Source organism: Sander vitreus, chromosome 13, assembly GCF_031162955.1.
Source record: "Sander vitreus isolate 19-12246 chromosome 13, sanVit1, whole genome shotgun sequence".
NCBI classification, from domain to species: domain Eukaryota; kingdom Metazoa; phylum Chordata; class Actinopteri; order Perciformes; family Percidae; genus Sander; species Sander vitreus.
In genome coordinates this window covers 22,553,431-22,573,652 of record NC_135867.1, presented here as the reverse complement: position 1 = coordinate 22,573,652, position 20,222 = coordinate 22,553,431, and the positions used below count along the sequence as shown (strand labels likewise).

Below are 20,222 nucleotides of genomic sequence, written 5' to 3'. Positions count from 1 at the left end.
CCCGAGTGAGCCAGCAGCTCCAGGCTCACAGCTGATTTATACAACTGCTTCACTCATAAAACGGGCAAACCCATTGAGGGGCTGCGATACACCGACACCGTTTCCTTAAAAAGACCACCGGTGGATATGTTATTATTATTATTTTTATAATAGTAGTAGTAGTAATAGTTTATTTTTAACATGTAAAAAAAATAAATAAATAAATAAATATATATATATATATATATATATATAATAAAATTAAAATAACAGATAAATAAGGACATTTACATCTCAGCACAATCTTCCAAAATTATTGTGATTCAATAAGAAATTCCATTGTTCAAAAAGGAGTAGGAAGAAGTTCATAAAAACTTTTCTGGTCCTACTCCCTTTTTCTATTTTTATCCTTTAGTTAAATACAAAACAATTTGATGCTTCACTTATTTAGACATGTTTACATACACATACACGTATATCTACCTACCTACACTCACATAAACACATGCATACACATAGACACAGATGCATACATACACGCACACACACACACATTTACACATTGTTTTTCTTCTTTTCCATCTATCTTCTTCGTTTTCCGTCTATCTATATCAAACCGAATAATAACCCATCCAAACTAGACTTGGTATATAAGCCTAGGAACCATACAGTCAGTATACAACACTAATAATAGGTCTACTAATATTATGCTCGGCTTGATATGAAATTCCTATTTTTCTGACATCAATTTGGAAGCTTAACAACACTTTGTGGAGCAGTAGCCTTAATGATAAATAGACCTACTCTTGTAGATCCACATTGACTTTATAGTGACCGGATAGGCCTATAGCCTACTTTGATTCATATTGTGGTAAAATTCCTAATATGGCCTACTCTAAAAATAAGGTTATTGCAAATAATTTTTCATTGGCGAAACAAACTATATGTTTGTGTGCGACAAGCAGGGCCGTGCAAAGGGGGTGGGTGGGTGAGAATTGGCATGCAAATGAGTTGTGCACACATATTCTTCTTTGTGCATTTTACCCATCATGGTGGTGTTAATGACAGCATACAGTTATAAGGAAGCATCTGGTAATAATGGTAGCAGTAGTAGGTAAAGGGGGGGTGCTTCCCCTATCTGTCACGGGACATGTCAACCTGATAAAAATGGTCACCCTACCAAAATTCCTATATCTTTTTTAACACATCCCAATCTTTAACAATACATATTTACTAACACTTTATAATACAGCCCACAACTTATAATATAATTTCCAGACATTTACCGTGTAAGTCCTCTTAACTTACAGTGTAGTATCATCGTATGAAACAGTACATGTTTCAGGAGCTACGTGTTTCTCCTGTATGTTTATGTTGATGGTCTCATTTTTACTATTCATTGATTATTATATTATTCATTGATTATTATATTATGCACTGATATGGTGGGCGTGTTCCCCGGGGTTTGAGTGTAAGTGGTAACAGGATATTTGTTTGCTTCACCTGGTCACCTGGTTTTGGGCTTTGACAGAGAAGGGGTGAGCCTGGGAGTAAACACTTTCTGTTGACAATATTCACGCACATATTCACATTGCAAAGTTATTTGGAATTTGGTAACTGCAGTACTAGTTGTCTTTTACGTGGGGAGGGATCTTCAGCACGTCGCAGTGTTTTTCATCTCTGTGTTTAGTCCCTCGCGGCTGCATTTGTTTTTTGTGGACTGCTTACAGCTGCAACAGTACATATAAAATACTTACTGGTTCCTACTTGTAGCTACCTGTGGGTTATTTAAGAGGAAAAGAGAAACTACTTATATTGTAAGTATTTTGTAAGTACTGGGCATAGGCAGATTATGAGACAATGGGCCGCTGGACACAGATACATAACCCCCCCGCTCCTCCGCCATCGCGTTCTCACTCTATCAAATCAAATAAGATCAGACACAAGGATATATATGGGCTTTTTGGGAGGGAGACAGGCGCTAAAACTGAGCGTTTATAAGACATAGCATGAATAAAAAAAAGTATATTCAAACAGACAGTATGATTTTCTCATATAAATATGAAAACAATGTTTTTTTGAAACATTAACCGAAGTATTCATGCTCTAATAAAAACACAAAATATAAGCCTGAACCTGAAAATGAGCATATGTTTCCTTTAAGATAAACGTTTTGATAGTAAAACACTGACACGTGTGTGGACAGAAAGTGCGTTTGTGTGTGTACGTTTTATATTAAATGTTCCAATCAAAAATATAGCATGAAGGCTCCCTGTTTCAGTATTCTGATATCAATGAGCAGGGTTGTGTTGTTTCTTCAGTCTATGCAAACTATAACCTATAACAGAAATAATTAATACTCTGAACTGAATTTGTTTAATGATAGTCAAAAAGCTACGTTATCTATACTGTAACTTTTCTGGGTTGTACTCATAATGTATGGAAAACACCTGCTCCATACACACACACACACATTATTTATATATATATATATATACACACACACACATACACACACACACACACATATACATACATACATACATATATATATAGCTCTGTAAAGGCTCTGTTGGTCCTCCTGATGTAAGGCCTGGGACAGCAGTCACGAGGGGAAACTGTCTGTAAATTGTGTATAAATTATTAAATAAACTTATTTACATAGATTACATAAATCCAAACAAGGAACAAGACTATAATTAAAAGGCAAGATTTAATGGTCATGGACACTTGTAAACTTCAAGAAAAAATCTTCTGAACAAGTTAACAAAAACACATGTTTAATATAAATAATTATGATGTGGATTAGTTGAGTAGAGCCAAGAACAGCGTCCATCTGAGTCTGATTTGGAATGTGGTCATGACTCTGAGTGAAGGTGAATTGTGTTCAACATTTTCTTCTCGTCATTATATATTCAACACAGAAGCAGATCCACTCTGCACAGTTTTTGGAGAATGTCCATGTGAAGTTGTTTTGCTTTGCTCAAAATGTCCAGATGGCAAAAGTAATGAGTGCTGGAAAATACATACAGGTCTTTTTCAGCCCATTGTACACAAACAGGAACCTGTCACTTCCACCAAATACATCTGTTCTGCTTTTGCAGCAGTCCTCCATGTGCAGGTTGGATTTCTCACAGGGCTCGTCCACATGTGCATCGATTAAGTCCATAGAGCCAGTTTTTAGTGGTTCACCGTAAATAATATTCAATGGCAGCTGAGAATGCAGCAAAGCCTCCACATCCCAGCACCCCAGCCTTCAGACCAGCTACAAAACAACAAAACAATACATTTAAGGACACAAGAAATATACTACCTTTAACTTAAAACATCAAAGTAAATATATAAATATATATAAATATACCAGGTTACATACCACGAAGTCCAATGGCTCCTCCAGTAACACAACCGCTGTACACTGCGTTCTTCCAGTCAGATTTACCTCTGTGCTACAAATGGAAAACAGACACAAGAAATAAGTTACATTTGTTGTGCACTTAAAATGGAGAGGGGAGTGAGGGGGAGTGTGTGTGTGTGTGTGTTACCAGTTAGCATAATGTTATATCTGAACTGTAATCATTTGGATCAGTGGTGTTTTTTTAAGCACATCACTTGGAAAATCTCAAACGGCAATTTAGCACCAGAGGGCGCTATCAGACTATTTTTAAGAGGTTAAAAAAGCAGAACTACCACCATGTGGTCCCCAAAATCTCTCTACAAAAACAATATGGCGATTAGCATTTCCTTAAATACTCTTTTTCTGTTCTTTATAATTTCTGTCAGAGTGCCATCAGAGAAGCCAAAGAATACATGAAGCCTTGTTACTTTATCCCTGTGCATTTATACAACATAAAGCAAATAAAAAAAAGAATGCTCTCAAGTCAATCTGGACACAAAAATCATATGTACGATTTCTAAAAGATGACCGAGTAATCACAGTTACAAACATTAGCAAAGGTGGATCATTTATCATTTATCAACCTTGTTTCAACCTGAAACTACAGTTCCTCTGTTGATGTGTTTGCCATGGGTTGTTCCCACTGACGCATGAAATAATTCTGCTGCGTTTTTTTACTGATGCCCCTATAATTTGACCACAAATTATGTATTTGGGTGCTGCATTAGTAAAATCATGTAACTTTGAAAGCTCCCATCAAGACTAATGTGAGCAGCCTTGTTGCAGTGTTTGTAATTGCAAATAAGATACCTAAGTTATTAAGACGGAGTTTAAATTCTTGCACACTAAGCGTTTACATTATTTTGTCTATTCCCCATCTTAACTCATTTATTCATTTGTTTTGAGCTCCTGCCAGACATTCTGCTCAGTTTAGTATTCTTGTAGAGCAATTTAAAAATAATTCAATGTGATATCATTTGATTTAATCCTCTAAATCTTACCACACAGTCGAGTGGCGTGTAAAATCATATTCACGTGTTCACCAGATTCCAAAGTCTTGATTTATCTGAGTTCATGAAGCTGTGTGGTTATATCCAACATCAGTATGTGTCACCCCAACGCCACTAGCCCCACATAATGAAAAGATAATGAAGAGAAGTGGTGCGAGTCACATACTGATTCTATGATGCACTCTGTGCAGGAGAACATGGCGCCCACAATGGCAAAGTTCTTGGCATACGACATCCCCCTCTGGCCCATGTCTTTGAGGACTTCTCGTGCTGTTGGAGTTTTCAGAGGGTCTTTGGGGTCGAAGCCAACATTGGTATCGATGCCAGCAGTGAAAACACCAAAAGCTCCTCCGAGGACAAACCCTGTGGAGAACAAAAACACCAACATGAGTGTCTGCACAATAAATCACAACAATATTTACAGACTTGAGGAATAAACGATGCATACTGTTGAGCTATTCTCCACTGATCTGAGAAATATTACTGCCCTTAAGATGACTGATTATGTATCATTGTCATTTCAGCTTTACATTATGGAAACACCATACAAAAATCCAAGTCCCAGTGTCCTCGAGCTTGGCGCTCTGACACCAGATAACTGGTGCGCACGCGCGCGCGCGCGCACACACACACACACACACACACACACGCACACACGCGCGCGCGCATGCATGCATGCACACACACACACACACACACACACACACATTTATAATGTTAGTGTTACCTCCCACACAGGCTAGCACCGACTTGAAGGCGCAGCTCTCCATTCCCCTCTCGATCATCTTCTGCTCGTCGCTTTTAAAAGGCACCGGCAACCCCCCCATAACGCCGGGGCTCAGCTCCTTTACGGGCCGCTTGTCCCCGATAAGATGGTCCAGAATCATACTGTATTGAATCGGTAGGCTGTCCTTACTCGAACCAGCCGAAGCTGGACCTTGTAAGTCGGAGGCAGCAGAGTTTGTATCACCCGTGGAGGAAGCCATGTTTGTCAATGACACAGTGCTGTAGGTAAATGTAGTCAAAGACGTGCGGGTGCAGATTCGTTACATTTGTAATGTCTGTTGATGTCTGAAAACGAAAATAATAATACCATATACAGATATACACATTTTATTGAACAGCAGCAGATGAAAACATATATATTGTAATGCGTTAGGTTTTATTCTCTCATTCGGTTTTTTAAATTCGTGTCAGCACATTCGACACAAAGTCAACCTGCCAGTGTGACTTCAACAGCAGCTGCTTGTTTTGTTGAAACCTTATGATAACGGCCTGTTATACATGTGCGTTATAAACCGTGCTTGTTTCCACCTAGGGCTTGGTGTAATGGATTTTAAATCTTATATTAGAAATACATCTTATCCCTAATGAATCATATACATAAAATCATCATTTGTTCAGTCTAAATGTAGCCTATAATTTTCTGTTGCAACTGTGTCAGAGATGTGCGTATACATCCTATTTACGTTAAGTAAATGGAATGCGTTAATCAAAAGAAAGACTACATGTCCCAGAAATCTTCCCGAGCACTGCGCCAAACTCGCTTCACGCGCTCCACCTACCGGGTGCAGCGCAGGCCGGTTGGTGGTGACACTTCATGACTCGCGTGTGCGAGGCGAGGCGGCGGCAGCAGCATCCTGATCAAACAACAGCAGCACTGCCGCAATACTAAACAGGTGAGATAAAGCTAGTGGATAATACTCATTTATTTCTGACAGTCTAGCATTTTTCACCTTTTCACCAATCTGTTGAGTAGAAATGTGTAAACTTTACCGTCAACGCTGTTGTCAGTGGACGTTAACGAAGCTGTGGAAGAGAGAGAGTCGCTCAACTGACTTTGATGACCGCTTGCTTTTTAGCAACGTTAACAGTCACTGTAAACGTCTCTGTTCCTTTAATTTAATGACTAGTCTTTCTGAAAGCAGACGTGTCTTTCCTTATACGACAACGTCTGTCATAAAATTAACCAAAGGAGAGGTTGTTTTCATGCTAAATGTTACACTGTTATGACGATGTTAAGCAAATAAGTCGAATTATCACTGGCGGATACAGGACTGCTATTTTCATTTTACATGGCTTCAGATAAGCCTGCATTTTTCAATTGACTTGCTAACGTTGCACCGTGCGAAGTCGTGAGTTCAACAGGATTCTTGCTCGATCAATACTCCCCATCTGCTTTATAAACATCCCTTTTATTGGATCAGCTCTTATTCCACCACAATTATAACTTAGTAAAAGTCTTAATATAGCCTAGTGATAGTGTTTCGTTGCCAAGGGATTTTTGTTAGTGTGGTCTTTAGGTCTTTTACCTGACAACTCTATGAATGTTCACCTGTGTGGAGGGACATCGCCATCTATCTGAGAGGTCAGCGAAGATACTGCAGCTTACACACAATCACCCTTAGAAAATCCAGAAACTAAAATGAAAGTCTATGATTTTTTGTATTATTATTCTTGCGTTTGGCCATTTTTTCCCCCTTATATTTTCTTTAAATCGTATTTTCCAAGATGAAATGCTGCTTCAAAGTCTTATCCACACAGCTAGGAATACATATCTAAAAGGAGAAATGTTGTGGCCTCAAATTCTCCCTGGAAATACAGAGGACATACCGTGTGGCCCCCAGTGGTCAGTGTGGCCCTGAACTCCTTATACTATATATATATATATATATAATATCTTACAAGCATTTGAATCAATGAAAGTTTTCGTCTTAGATCTTTATGTACAGTAGCTAGGCGCTGTTTAGCGCCTGCTTCTTCATAGGGGTTATCGTTAGGGCTGTCACAATAATTCCTTTTTGTTGTGCGATATATTGTCCCAGTATTTATTGTGATAAACGATATTATTGCCATTTTAAGACCATTTTATGCCACTGATTACATAATGACAATGTGACATTACTATAGCATAATAATGCAAGCAAACTCTTTCAAAGATCAAAGAAGGTTTAATTCTTAAGAATATTTAGACATTGGAAATCGGAACGTAAAAAAAATATGTTCTAAATAAATAAAACATAATTGTTGTTCCCAGGTTGAAAAACTGGGTGGCATGGTTATGTTTTAGGTGAGATTTTAGGTTAGTTGTGTTGCCTCTTTTTACTGCCACTGTTTTTAAACAGTACCGGCTCGTCCACGTTAATTGGCTCTACTCTCTCATTCGGCTTAAAGCCAAAATGTTCCCACACCAGAGCTGAAGATTGCTGCTTTGAAACCAAGTCCATTGGGACTTATTCTTCCTAACTGGCTGTAGATGTCACGAAACACTATAGGGCCTATAAGGCAGTGAGTTCACGTCTTCTCTCGACCTGTAGCTATCCGCTCTGTGTGTGTGTGTGTGTGTGTGTGTGTGTGTGTGTGTGTGTGTGTGTGTGTGTGGAGACGCTGCCTGAGCCTCTGCCTCCGACACAGAAAGCAGACGAGATGACAGAGGCGGCGCGACCGACTAAAATGTTGGTAACATTCATTTGTATTAGGGGTGCACCGATCCGATATTAAGATCGGATATCGGTCCCGATATTGACAAAAATTTATTAAAATTAATTAAATTAAAATGTACAATACATTTTTCCAGCTGTACTGCTTAGGTTTTACTGTGGGTTTTTTTTATGTACATTTCCCATTTATTGCCAATGGCAAGTTGCCTTTGGAGCCACTTCATTGCGCTCCAAGCAGTTTTTCTTCACATGATCAGCCAGCCATTTGTTCCTGATTAGATCAATGCCGTGTGAAGCATTGATCTAATCAATCAACAAGCCTTGTTGTGTTTAATGTAGTTATTTGTGAAAATGTTGTTTATGTTCTGTTTAATAGGTTCTTAATGCTTCATAATACAAAATAATAGTAGTAATATAATAATAATAGTATTCTAGTAATTAGTAATTCTACTCTTGCCACATAACATTTACTTGTAACCTACATTAGGCTACCAAAGTGTACAGCTCACTGTCTAGAGATGCTTGAATCATAAACCTTTTCTATTTTCATAGCTTGCTGTGCAGCATAATTGGACATTACAATAAGGACAAAAGGGTAAAGATAAGTTGTAGAATATCCCAATTGCAGAGCTTACGTTGTAGCCTTGTGTTTGTAGAAGAGGCCAGCCTTGCAGTGGTGCATGCATGGGTCCTTTGAGAGAAACCAAATGGGCAACAAATGACAGCTTTCACTTTCTTCTGTTCCTTTTGATTATGCCAGGAGACAGGATAGTTCAAATATGAGCAGTGCACCAGTCATTTATGAGGCAGTCAATGTGAATGTTGTTTGTAGGTAATTATACCCTTGTTTTTCTCATGGTTAGCCATCCAAGAAGGGGAAATAGTTGGAAATCTGTCTTTGGCTTCACGACAGGCTGTGCTAGACACAAAAACACCAAGGGAGGCTGGTCCTGTATCGGTGTAATGGTCAGAAGTCAAACTATAGCACTACGTAAAGTGGATACATCTGTTTTTGACATTTACTGATAGGTGTTGTGTGAAGAGGCTGCTGTCTTTTCTGTGTCTATGAATGATGTCTATTGTAGTAGCAAGTAATGGAAGCTAGGAAACACATCTGACAATAACTAATGGGATTGCTAAATTTGCAATCTGTCTGTTTGAATTTGTTATTGATTTCATGACTTTGTGTTTGTCATTAGCCTCTCTTGCCTGGACTCATACTTAGCATGTCCTTGCAGAGTCTGAAGCAGTGGATCTTCCTCGTTTTTTCTATAGCTGCTCTCATCCTCTGTTCAACTCATTATCCATGCAGTTCCTATCATTGGCTTGCTATTTATAGCCAGAGGTTGTGTGGGGATCACACATGTCCAGTTGTACAGCCAGCGTGGTATATAGCTTGTTTTGTTAGACCGAAAATGATCCCTGGTGATCTCTCCTTGACCATTCTGCTCAACGGGAAGAAGTAAAGGTATATATGAATGTATGACGAATCTAAAGGATTAGAGGTGCAACGATGAATTGATTAATCGATTAGTTGTCAACTATTAAATTAATCGCCAACTATTTTGATAATCGATTAATCGTTTGAGCCATTTTTTTATAAAAAAAAAAAGAAGATTTCTCTGACTCCAGCTTGTTAAATGTGAATATCTTCTAGTGGCCGGTGGCTCTGCAAAATGTTCTCGGGAAAGAACTTGTTTTGGTGGAGCATTTGCACCCCACAAAAAGACGCTATTTGACTTAGCTAGATACATGGTTAAACGTAATTTGCTTTTACAAGTGTATCGCCGTGTGTATTTTGTCTCAAAACCTCCCAGTTAGAGAGTAAATGCCGTAAACATATTCTTTACAATTATTCCCCGAAAGAACCAAGCAGGCCTGCCTTGTTGCACGATTCCAAATTTTCTTAAAAACTTGCCATTTTCAGCATGTAGCTTGCTAGGTCAAAAATTGGCAACACAAAAATGGTAACACACAAAAGCGGAAGGCGAGGGACATCCGGCGGAACTTCCGGCAACGCCAGATGTGAAGCAGTTATCCTGGAAATGTACTGTCGTTGATCCAGACTTAGATTGCACCCATAGGTGAGATGCCCGTCTTTATTAAAACACTTCAATGAGGATCATGGAGGCTGCTGAGCTGTTCCAATTTGAACCTGTGGGCTAAGTTCATCAAGTCCAGCTGTTGCTGTGTAGTGTAAGTGTTGGCTTCTAATGAGCTGTCATTCAACGTTATGTTCCAATTCTGTGTTTGGAATTTTGTCTCCAAAATGTTCTGCCGGTCTCTTCACAATGGAAATGGCCCCATTTATAAACTGGCTTTGTGATATGTCATTATTAGGTATGACAAGCTATCTTTATTTGCAGAAGTCTGAAGTAAAATGTCTTTATCTCTAAGCAAACTCACGAGTAGATAGTGAATTTCCTGCTGGCTTTGTCAGAGCAGAGCAGTTTTGGAAGCCTGTGCAGGTCAACAAGTGCACATAGTGTGTCCTGGTTCATAAGGGGATCAACTTAGCAGCAATTTTCCTGGCATACATTATCAGGTAAAGCCATTAGGAATTAAGGGGCAAATGCAATGCGTTGCTTAAGATGCATGTTTTCTCCTTGAATGTACCTATTGTATTTTTATTTTTTTTAAAGATTACTTTTTGGGCATTTTTTTGACAGGACAGCTGTAGACATGAAAGGGGAGAGAGAGAGAGAGAGAGAGAGAGAGAGAGAGAGAGAGAGGGGGGAATGACATGCAGCAAAGGGCCGCAGGTCGGAGTCGAACCCAGGCTCGCTGCGTCGAGGAGTAAACCTCTATATATGGGTGCGCGCTCTACCAACTGAGCTAACCGGGCGCCCGTCTATTGTATTTAAAAAAAAAATCAAATGTAAACTAGGCCCACTATCTTGTGTATTGATTCAAAGTGAGAGGTAAATAGATAATATATACTGTATATAGAGTATCTCACAAAAGTGAGTACACCCCTCACATTTTAGTAAATATTTTATTATATCGTTTAATGGGCCAACACTGAAGAAATTACACTTTGCTACAATGTGAAGTATTAAGTGTACAGCTTGTATAACAGTGTAAATATGCCGTCCCCTCAAAATAACTCAACACACAGCCAGTGAGTACACCCCTATGTTAAATTCCCATAGAGGCAGGCAGATTTGTATTTTTAAAGGCCAGTTATTTCATGGATCCAGGATACTATGCATCCTGATAAAGTTCCCTTGGCCTTTGGAATTAAAATAGCCCCACATCATCACATACCCTTCACCATACCTAGAGATTGGCATGGTTTTATTTCAGTTAGCCTAATAGCTGGTTTGATTTGCATTGAGAGATGATTTTATAGAAAGTACCCCATGCCAATCTCTAGGTATGGTGAAGGGTATGTGATGATGTGGGGCGTTTTTAATTCCAAAGGCCAAGGGAACTTTATCAGGATGCATAGTATCTTCAGGGAAAAGCACTCTGTGATTCGAGAAAGAGTTGTTATCTGTCCTCAAGAGGCGAGGTCTGGTCCACGTACAGTTGGAGTGGCACGTCCTTTACTGCAGTGGAGGAGGCTTTAATTGAGGAGATAAGAGGAGATGGACCGATTGGAGCAGGAATAAGCACTGCTGTGGCATTCAGTCAGTTGAATAAATAAAAGCGCCCCTATTTCTGATAGAATGGGATGCCTCCCAGTATGCTGTTAGTGTGTGATATTTTACCTCAATGCTTTTTCCTTGCAAAGGCACAGATGGCTCTCAGCCTCCACAGCATTGCCAAGCTATCTCCACTCAGTTTGTTTTTTATTTGAAAGCGTCATCTATCAAAAGGCCAGTACAGAAACACACCACACTGGCACAGCAATGTTTTCTGTATGAGAGGTGTTTAGCCTAGATTAGCTGTGAAGGAAGGCATCGCCAAGCATCTTTTTCCTCTTGCTCTTTTTTTAGTTCAAGAACGTCCAGGAAACAGACTGCATACTTGACAAGCATCACAGTCTAGCTCACTGGCTCCAAGGAATGCTAGTGTTTCAGTAAATGGGTCATCTGGGCCACGTCTGAGGTAAAGCAGAAATATGGCTTTTCTTAATATGAATGTCAGGCTTCTTTTCCTTCCACTTTAGCCTAAGAGCAAGAACAGTGTCTTGAAGAAGGGTGAGAAGTAAGACACGGATAAGGCTGATGATTTGATATTATTGAGTTATCCCATCCAGGTGAACAGGACAAGCGAGTTTACGTGTGTGACGTGTACACATGCATTGGGAGTGTCTTTAAAATGTTTGCTTGGTAGCTGAAGGTTTGACGTATTTGATGTCTTTGTGGTCTCTCATCATACAGGTTACATTGAACACACCCACAGTGCACATCAAATAGCTCCCATGCCACATGTCTATGTCCTGTTGCAAACTCAAAAGAGAGGCGCTCGCTTCTTTTAGTTTGGACAGTAATTCTACTCAGTAGCACAAGATGTTCTGTTGTGGAAAATCAACGAGCTCTGTTAAATGGTTGTCTTTTTATTCCCTAGCAGTTCTCATGGATTCTATGCTAGTGTTTCTATGGAATCCGCCCACTTGCTGTACATGTACAGTCAGGCATACAGGAAAGCAGCTGAAGTTTTTTGCAATGTGGCTCTGACTGTTTATCAGACAAGAACTTTAACACCATCAGAGCAGGAAGTTTGGCCCTCGAGGGAGCCCGGCTCTGAGAAAGATGAAACAGAGGATGAAGCAGATGAAATATGCATAAGGGCTGTATCTATATCAGCTCCTACTACTTTATGCCTTGTGAATCCAGGATAGAGCAGTTTTTTTGGGGAGTAGTGGATTGCTGTAACTGCTGCGGGATGGCAAAGTGCAGTAATTCCGTGTTTAGATTGGGCCAAATAGATCAGAACGTGCATGCTTATCCAGTTTTTATGAAGGGATTCATTTTGTTTATGTCTGTTGAGATAATGAATTCCACAGGATTCAGCAATATCATCAACAGCAAAAGTTCAAAAATTAAATGTGAAGGTTTTGTACTTTTTTGCCATACATGAGACAAAGAAAGACATTTAAAGACATCACCTTAGGATGTATGAAACTATAAAGGACATTTTTCTGTATATTCTTACATTTTATAGACAAAACGATTAATCAATAACATAATTGGCAGATTAATCGATAATGAAAATAATCAGTTGCAGCCCTAGAAGACTTATTACGCACTATCATTTTACAACTACTTTGTTGGAGTTTGGCTAATTAATTATTTTAAATGATACTATACTACTGTATAGACACTAATTACAAATATTGGCTAATAGCCATAATTATTATGCACGTGAGTCATTTTATTGTTATGGAACAGAAAACATATGTGTTTTGGAAACTTTAGCCTTAAGCTGTTTATTTGTATAGAAGTTTGTTTGTTTTAGAAGTTAAATGTATGAACACAATGTGAACAAAATTGCATAACTACTAAATACTAAATACTGATCAAAATATCATGACAAAGTTTTGAAGTGTGAATATTTAATTTTATCGTATGTCTTAATCTCTTTTCGGATATGAACTGTCACATTTAATAAGCCAGGATCTCATAGTAAACACTTATTATTTTGAAAGTATAAGAACCCCTGCTGTATAGGCCCAAAAGCCAGCCAATGTCAATATCCAGATCAAAGGAAATACTCAACTCAGCACTTTCCTCCCTAACTCTGTGTTCTTCTCATCTCTTCTTGAACTAAAAGATGCTGATTTAAGCAGCAGCTCTCCTCTTTGGGCTATTTCATATTCAGAAACTGCGACGTAGTTTTTCTGTGTTTTGGTTAAGAAAATATATTGTCATACTAGAAGGCTTGACATGGTTCTTGCAATAATTCACATCAAAGTCTCCACACAAAGGCAGCTGGCACAATAGTCAATAGCCTGAAACACAATACATGAAATATTGCTTCCTAGCTGTAGGTTTAGGGTTCTCCATTCCCAGGAGTGCAATTTGAACCATTTAAAGTCTGTTAATATTTGTACAACTGTAGGCATTCTAGTGTGTTTGGCATTTTGACTTTGCTCACATTCATCTCTCACAAATTGCTACTGACTGCAGAAAATGTCACACATTTGCTGCATTGTTTTGTGTGCCAAATTAGGCTGCAACTTCGCCGATACCGCTTTTGGGAAGGAGGTTTGTGTCCTGTTGTGTACTAGTTTCAGATCCCTTCAGACTAAAGGGGAAAACCATAGGGAGAGCAGAGACCGTCTCACAGCATGGGCTACAGACTAATCCCACACACTTCCTGTTTCATTTTAGCTGAGATAATGACTTTGCACATACCGCTTTCTTAGACCCAGGTGCTGTACAGATGCTTCAGAGCTGTCGACGTAGTCAGACACAATTAATACATTTAATGCATGCATGCATTACACATATTGTGTCAAATAAGACCGATATTAAGTGAAGTGTTGATCATACAGTACACTATATGTTTATGTAGCAACAGTAATCTGGTCTGGACTCACATTATCTCTTGTGCAGATGTTGATCAGATGTGCAGCTGCTGTTATGGGAAAGTGATATCAGTAGCAGCAGTAGCAACATATCAAAATAACACCAACAGAAACAGAAGCAAAGATAATAGCTGCTTGTGGCTGTAAGACGTTTATTGGCAGTATTTCGACACACTATGGTTGGTAGCCAGATGTAGTTCATTATGTAAATGTATCATAGATTAAAATAAATTCTGCTCTCTCATATTAATCCATCTTTAAATTGTCTTGATGCAGAGCTTCAAGCGGGCAAGAAACATTCACCCTGAGATACAGTAATAACAGGAAAAACAGAACGGTTGAATGAAATCTTGTTTGGCTTGTACATTAGTCAGTTCATCTTCATTTTGTATATGTTTTAAAATGTAAAATAGCAGGTTATTGTGAAAAAATCCCATCAAAGTTATCATGCTCAGTGCCCAACTTTATCCTCTTAGAGAGCTATTTTTCAAATGAAAGTGCCTACTGTGACTGTAAACAAAAACCCCTTTATTCAATCTTTTCTTATTTTGAGTTTCACAAAAAATCGGGATTCACAACCAGAGGGCTTTATTTCACCGAAGTGTTAATGGATGAAGCTTTAAAGTCCAGTGCTACACACCACATCAAGAACAAATAGTATAGACTGGAGCCAAAACATCAATGAACTGCTATAGCTTCAAAGATGTTTGCAGCTGACTTAATGTTCCACAGTTAGTATTACATGAAAGGTAACAAAAATGTAGCTTGACATTCAATTTGTAATCCAACAGTTTACAATTGAATCTTAATTTGGTGGGGACTGTATAATAAGAGTGGCCTCTACTTTCAATGATCATGGAAAAAGCTGTATTTTAAGCCACACACTCACTATGATTGCATCGTTGCACATTTTACATGTGTTTTCACATCCTTTCCGAACCGTGTTGTGTCTATGTGGAGAGACTGAGTCAGTGCTTTTTCCTGTGAAGGAAAAAGGAAGAGAATAAGAAGCAGGCGGCGCTTAGGAGCTTCAGCGTGCCGGCTGCCACCTCACCTAGTTAGCATCCAGCCACATGGCTTTATGTTCCATCATTATTTATTAATGGTGAAGAAGGGGTCTGTTGTTTCCTTATTCATCCTTTCAGCAAGTGTTCAGTTTTATTTTTTGCAAAGGATGTTGGCAGTGTGGAAGCTTATTCCAGTTGGAAATTCTTAGAAATGTCCTCATACCTAAGTTGGCTGTTTTTATGGCTGAGAAATGGTCAGTATGTTGGTCATTACTGGTCTCTAGTTGTTCTTCGCTTTTCCTCCCAGTCCATGTTCTATATTGGGACACCTTGCACTGTGTTTTTGTTCAACTACTGTATGGCCACTTACCAATGGAAAAGGAATGTACTTTTGGCTGCACTGGTGACTCCCAGAAGTTTGTCTGGTCAACTGATCCCCTGACTTTTCATCTAGCACCAACCTCATGGTGGTGGAAAAGTCATCTAGCATGCTTTTGAATGAAATGTCTCGACAGGTATTGCAGGACTTGCACGCTGAAATTTTCACCTCTTCAGCAGGCTCACAACACTTGATATTAAAAATATGCTCTCAGGAATGTTTGTCCAGCACCACAGGTAGACTGGAACAGAAAACAAAGTCACATTTGTTTACTATAGGCCTGTCTCAACAGAATGCTTTCCTTTGTCATTATACGAAAAAAACCCAAATCAAAACAGTTAGACTGTTTCCTAGAACTATGTTTGGATATTTATGATAGATCATTTCTACAGAGACCGTCTAAACATTAGAAACTATTTTCTGCCATACAAACAGGAACCATTGGCAGTGAAAAATCACAGGAGCAGTGCACTGTTTTGACAGCATTTAGCAAGGTTGCAATATACAGTAGTGTCCGCCAGTGGCAACATTACAGACTCAGTGTAGTCGAAAGCATGCAACATACGTCTAATCACACACGAAATCTGTCAGCCTATCTGCAGCAGGGTGGGACAGCATGCGGTGCCTGGAAAAGCATTCTGAACTATTTCTCAACCCTTTGCAGCGTCCATTTAAGAAGCTGTTTTTGTGGTGGTGTATGGGTGTGGTCAGGCCAAGTTCCTCAGTTTACCACTTGCCACAAACTGAAGCTTGTTTCATCCCGGACCAGAGTGCAGTACACTTTCTACCCACATGCTCTGTGGCCTTGGCATGCCATACATTGTGGGATCCAAATTAGACCAGTATGGTAGAGCATAAAATGCAGACCCCCTCCACAAATGATCCACCCTCACATTAGGACGTGTTTCTCAGACAAAGACTGGCTTTGTCAGTGTTGGTGGCTGTTGTTTATGCCCAAACAGCCTACAGATCACTTTGGAAATAAAGAACTCATAACAATGTCATAAATCAAACCTTTCAGTTTAATTTAACTAGACAGACATTATCGGATAAGTGCACAAACATTTCACTGAAGCGGCACAAGTACTTGCTTGACACGGCTGTGGTTTTTAATTTAAGAATACAGTGGAACGGTTGTGTCCCACCCACAAACCACAGACACACGTGGTCCTAGGTTAAATTAAATTGCAAACCACTGTCCTGAGAACAAAGTGCAGACACCTGCATGTCTAACAACAGCGGTTTGGGCTGTGTGATCTAATAAAAATTTTACCCTTATTCAGTGCATGGCCCAGTAGTCTCAAAGCTATATGTTGGAGATCTGTTCCTCCAGTCCTGGTCCATTCTCCCTTTCTTGCTGTGTGTTATTCACGAGTAAGAAAAAGTTTGGAAAAACTGTGAGAGGAGAAAAACATGCCTATGGCTGAGACTCTGTCCCTCTCTTCCTCTCTGTATGAGAGAGAGTGAAATGGCACATACAGCACAGCGGTTGGCAGCCTGCAGTACTTCCTCATCCTGACTGCTGTATTGAGGCAGACATCCGTTGCTCCTGATCCTTCATTTTTTTTGCCTTTCGTCTCTTCGTAGAGCTCAGCAAAGACGCATATTCTGGTCTGTTGTGCTTCAGGGCACTCAGGCAGAGGGCAGGCTCTAGGACAGCGCACAGTACCGAACACGTGAGTGAACTGCATCACCGTTTTTTTTTTCTTGAGCATTTTCTCTGACACTAATCTGCCAACACCTTAGTTCTCAATTCTCACTATCTTAAGCTTTTTGGGGATATTGGGATGGTTTGTTTTTTCTTCAGTAATTTTTTTACGGCTTTATAGGGACAATGGAGTTTGTTTGAGATTGAAGATGTGATTGAAATAGGAAAGTTTGAAATAGGAAAAACTGAAGTCATTTCATGTAATAAGGTCTGCTAACATCTGCTGCCGATACTTCTACCAGGCTTCTCACATTTTTGTCAACCACTGAAAGTAAAATTCTGAAAAGGAAATGTGGCCTGGACTAAAGCTTGCAACCTGTGAAGTACTCTATGCAGGAGTAGATTTTATCGCAGGTTTTACAACCATGGTTAACCAGATGTTGCTGTTTTTAGGCTTACATTATGCTTACAGTATGTTTATATTAATTTATGTTAGTCTTTTAAAAGCTAACAAATGAGCCAGGCAGGAAAGACCATATGAGAGGATGTGATGACACACAGTGATGTTCAACCTAGCATCTTATATAGTTGTTTTTGTTTTTTAAATACACTCAGGAGCATAAACTGTGCTTTTTAAATCACTCATGAATGGACCTTGAGTCTGGCAATAAAGTTGATGATTATGATGATGACTCATGTTGCCTTAGGTTGTCTGCTAGGTTAGCATTACAATGTGATAAATGCCCATGGTTTGATGGTAAAGAAATACATCAACTTAGCTGTTACCTTGTTTGGTTATGCTTTGTTGTGTGTGTTGCATGGCTTGAGTCTTTGTAATGGTATTCTCTGTGGATAGAATAAGTTATTGATTGTAGCAGTACAGTCAGTCGCACCTAAATGCACTGTGCCTAGCGTAATAAAGAGCCTCCAGAAAGAGAAACTCCTCCACCACTCTGTCCCATATTCAGCCTTCAGCCTTTACATTCATCTTCCAGCTTTTGGAAGGAATATAATTAAGGCAGATGACAACCCATTACTTATAACTGTGGTGACTACAAATTATATTTGGTTTTGTAATTTGTTTTTTGTTTTTTAAAGCCAAGTCCATATTTAGCTTTTTTTGCCAGCCTTGTTTGAGGCATGATGTCATCATTCTACATGTTTGTTTTGTAAGACCGTGCAAGCTGCAGTCATCTTCAGCCGAGTTGCTTTTACAGGAAGATGCCCAATTTACACTCTGTGCCTAAACTTTTTGCTACTTCAAGTTTAAAATACAACCCGCTGGGTTCCTAACTAGGCCATTGTAAAGTGGGACACAGTTCTGGCTCCTGAGGATCATATCTCTGCAGAGGAATATGGAGAGGTCATATTTGCAGATTTGAGTGGTCCAAAAAAGGTGAAAACAAAGTAGATTAGACTTAAACTGTACAGGCTTTTGCTTTAAAGAAGGTTTGCGATTTTTAACGTTACATTATGGTTTCACAATTGCCTCATTAAATATATTGTACTGTTTGGTTGTTGCTTAGTTCCCTCCCATTTCAAAAAAGAAAGGGGAACGTTCTACATTTTGCCTCACTTCCTCATTTATCCTAAACACAGATCATAGCAGGTCAGAGGATTAAAATGTGTGCTTGGCAACGAATGGTTCGGTAGCCTTGTAAACTGATCTAAAGGGAGGTGAACCATCCCAGCTGAGGTGTATGACTACCAGGCCAGGCAGGAGTTAGTCACATGGTCTAGCCTAGAGAGGTCTTAGTATCATATGATGGGCCAGCAGGGAGACACATGCTCTCCTATGGGCAAAATACAAAGTGTATGCAGTGTGTTCTTAATCAGATAAGTGAGTCCCTAAGGACCCACAAACATTCTCTAATAAAATAGCAGTGTAAAATGTACCAAATTGGATGTCCTCTGTTGGGAACATTTTACTGATGTTGATCCCCTGTACTGTTATTATCTTTAGTGGTTAGTGCCCACACTGGTCCTATTACCTATCATAACATCGTAGGACTGCCAACGTTACTGCAGATGTGTGTTGCAGCATCACTTTTCCTGCAAAGAACTGTTGTGCTACAGATGCAATATTTCAGGCACTGCAGCAAATGAAACAAGTACACCAGTTTAGAGCAGAGGTGGAAAAATTGTCAGCCATGTCCAGGGTTAACTTGTTTCCGTGCTTGCAGATACTAGAGGCTATCCCCATTAACAGCACTGTGCCTCTCAGAGGCAGTAGATCAGGTTACCCCAAACCTGATCAATGACTCAGCCAGTCATCTGGGAGCCCCAGAGCTCTTTACCAGCACACACTCTTCTTGGTTAAGTGCACTCCTGCCTCCTTCCATTTCCAACAGCTACTCTTTGCCTAGATGAGTACATCTCCTTCTGGACAGCAAATGCACACCTTTGACAGTCTCTGTGACCACATATTGTTGGAGTTGGAAAAATGAAGCCATTATTGTCCAGCTTTTTAACCATAGTCCTTACAGAGGTACGACAGTTGTGGCTGTAGCCAGCTGCATAGCTCCTACTAGATCTTTGGAGATTATGGTCTGTGTTGGTCAGTGCCACTGGTTTGATAAAATCAAGAGATAAGAGATTTTGTTCACTCTTCTTCCCTCTAGCAGGAAGTAGTTCAGTGGTGTTGCTACTGGAATAACCGTAGCTGCCGCACGTGTTTATTTTGGAATAGTCATAAAATGCCTAGAGTTTTCTTATACACATGAAGCTGTTTCTTCCTAAATGTTATGCATGTGATGCTTGAGGGAGCAATTCTAATTGTGACTATAGCTAGTGTATTGCTAAAAGTTTATTTGTAATATGATAATCGCTTTTAATATATATATATATATATATATATATATATATATACACACACAGTATATATTTG

The 20,222-nt window shown here is 39.4% G+C and overlaps 2 protein-coding genes across 2 annotated transcripts in view; one reads left to right on the top strand and one right to left on the bottom strand.

Moving 5' to 3' along the window:
• Positions 1–2,673: 2,673 nt before the first annotated feature.
• Positions 2,674–5,403, bottom strand: timm22 (translocase of inner mitochondrial membrane 22 homolog (yeast)). Its single transcript, XM_078266072.1, has 4 exons — positions 5,111–5,403; positions 4,550–4,746; positions 3,353–3,425; positions 2,674–3,244 (listed from the first exon to the last, which is right to left on the bottom strand). Exons 1-4 carry the CDS (start codon positions 5,367–5,369, stop codon positions 3,168–3,170), a joined length of 606 nt encoding a protein of 201 aa, XP_078122198.1. The 5' UTR covers positions 5,370–5,403; the 3' UTR covers positions 2,674–3,167.
• A 550-nt stretch (positions 5,404–5,953) lies between these two features.
• Positions 5,954–20,222, top strand: part of specc1 (sperm antigen with calponin homology and coiled-coil domains 1) — a 78,777-nt gene continuing 64,508 nt past the window's right edge. The window contains exon 1 of the mRNA XM_078266075.1: positions 5,954–6,062. The gene's annotated coding sequence lies outside the window, so the exon portion shown is untranslated. The remainder of the gene's footprint in view (positions 6,063–20,222) is intronic.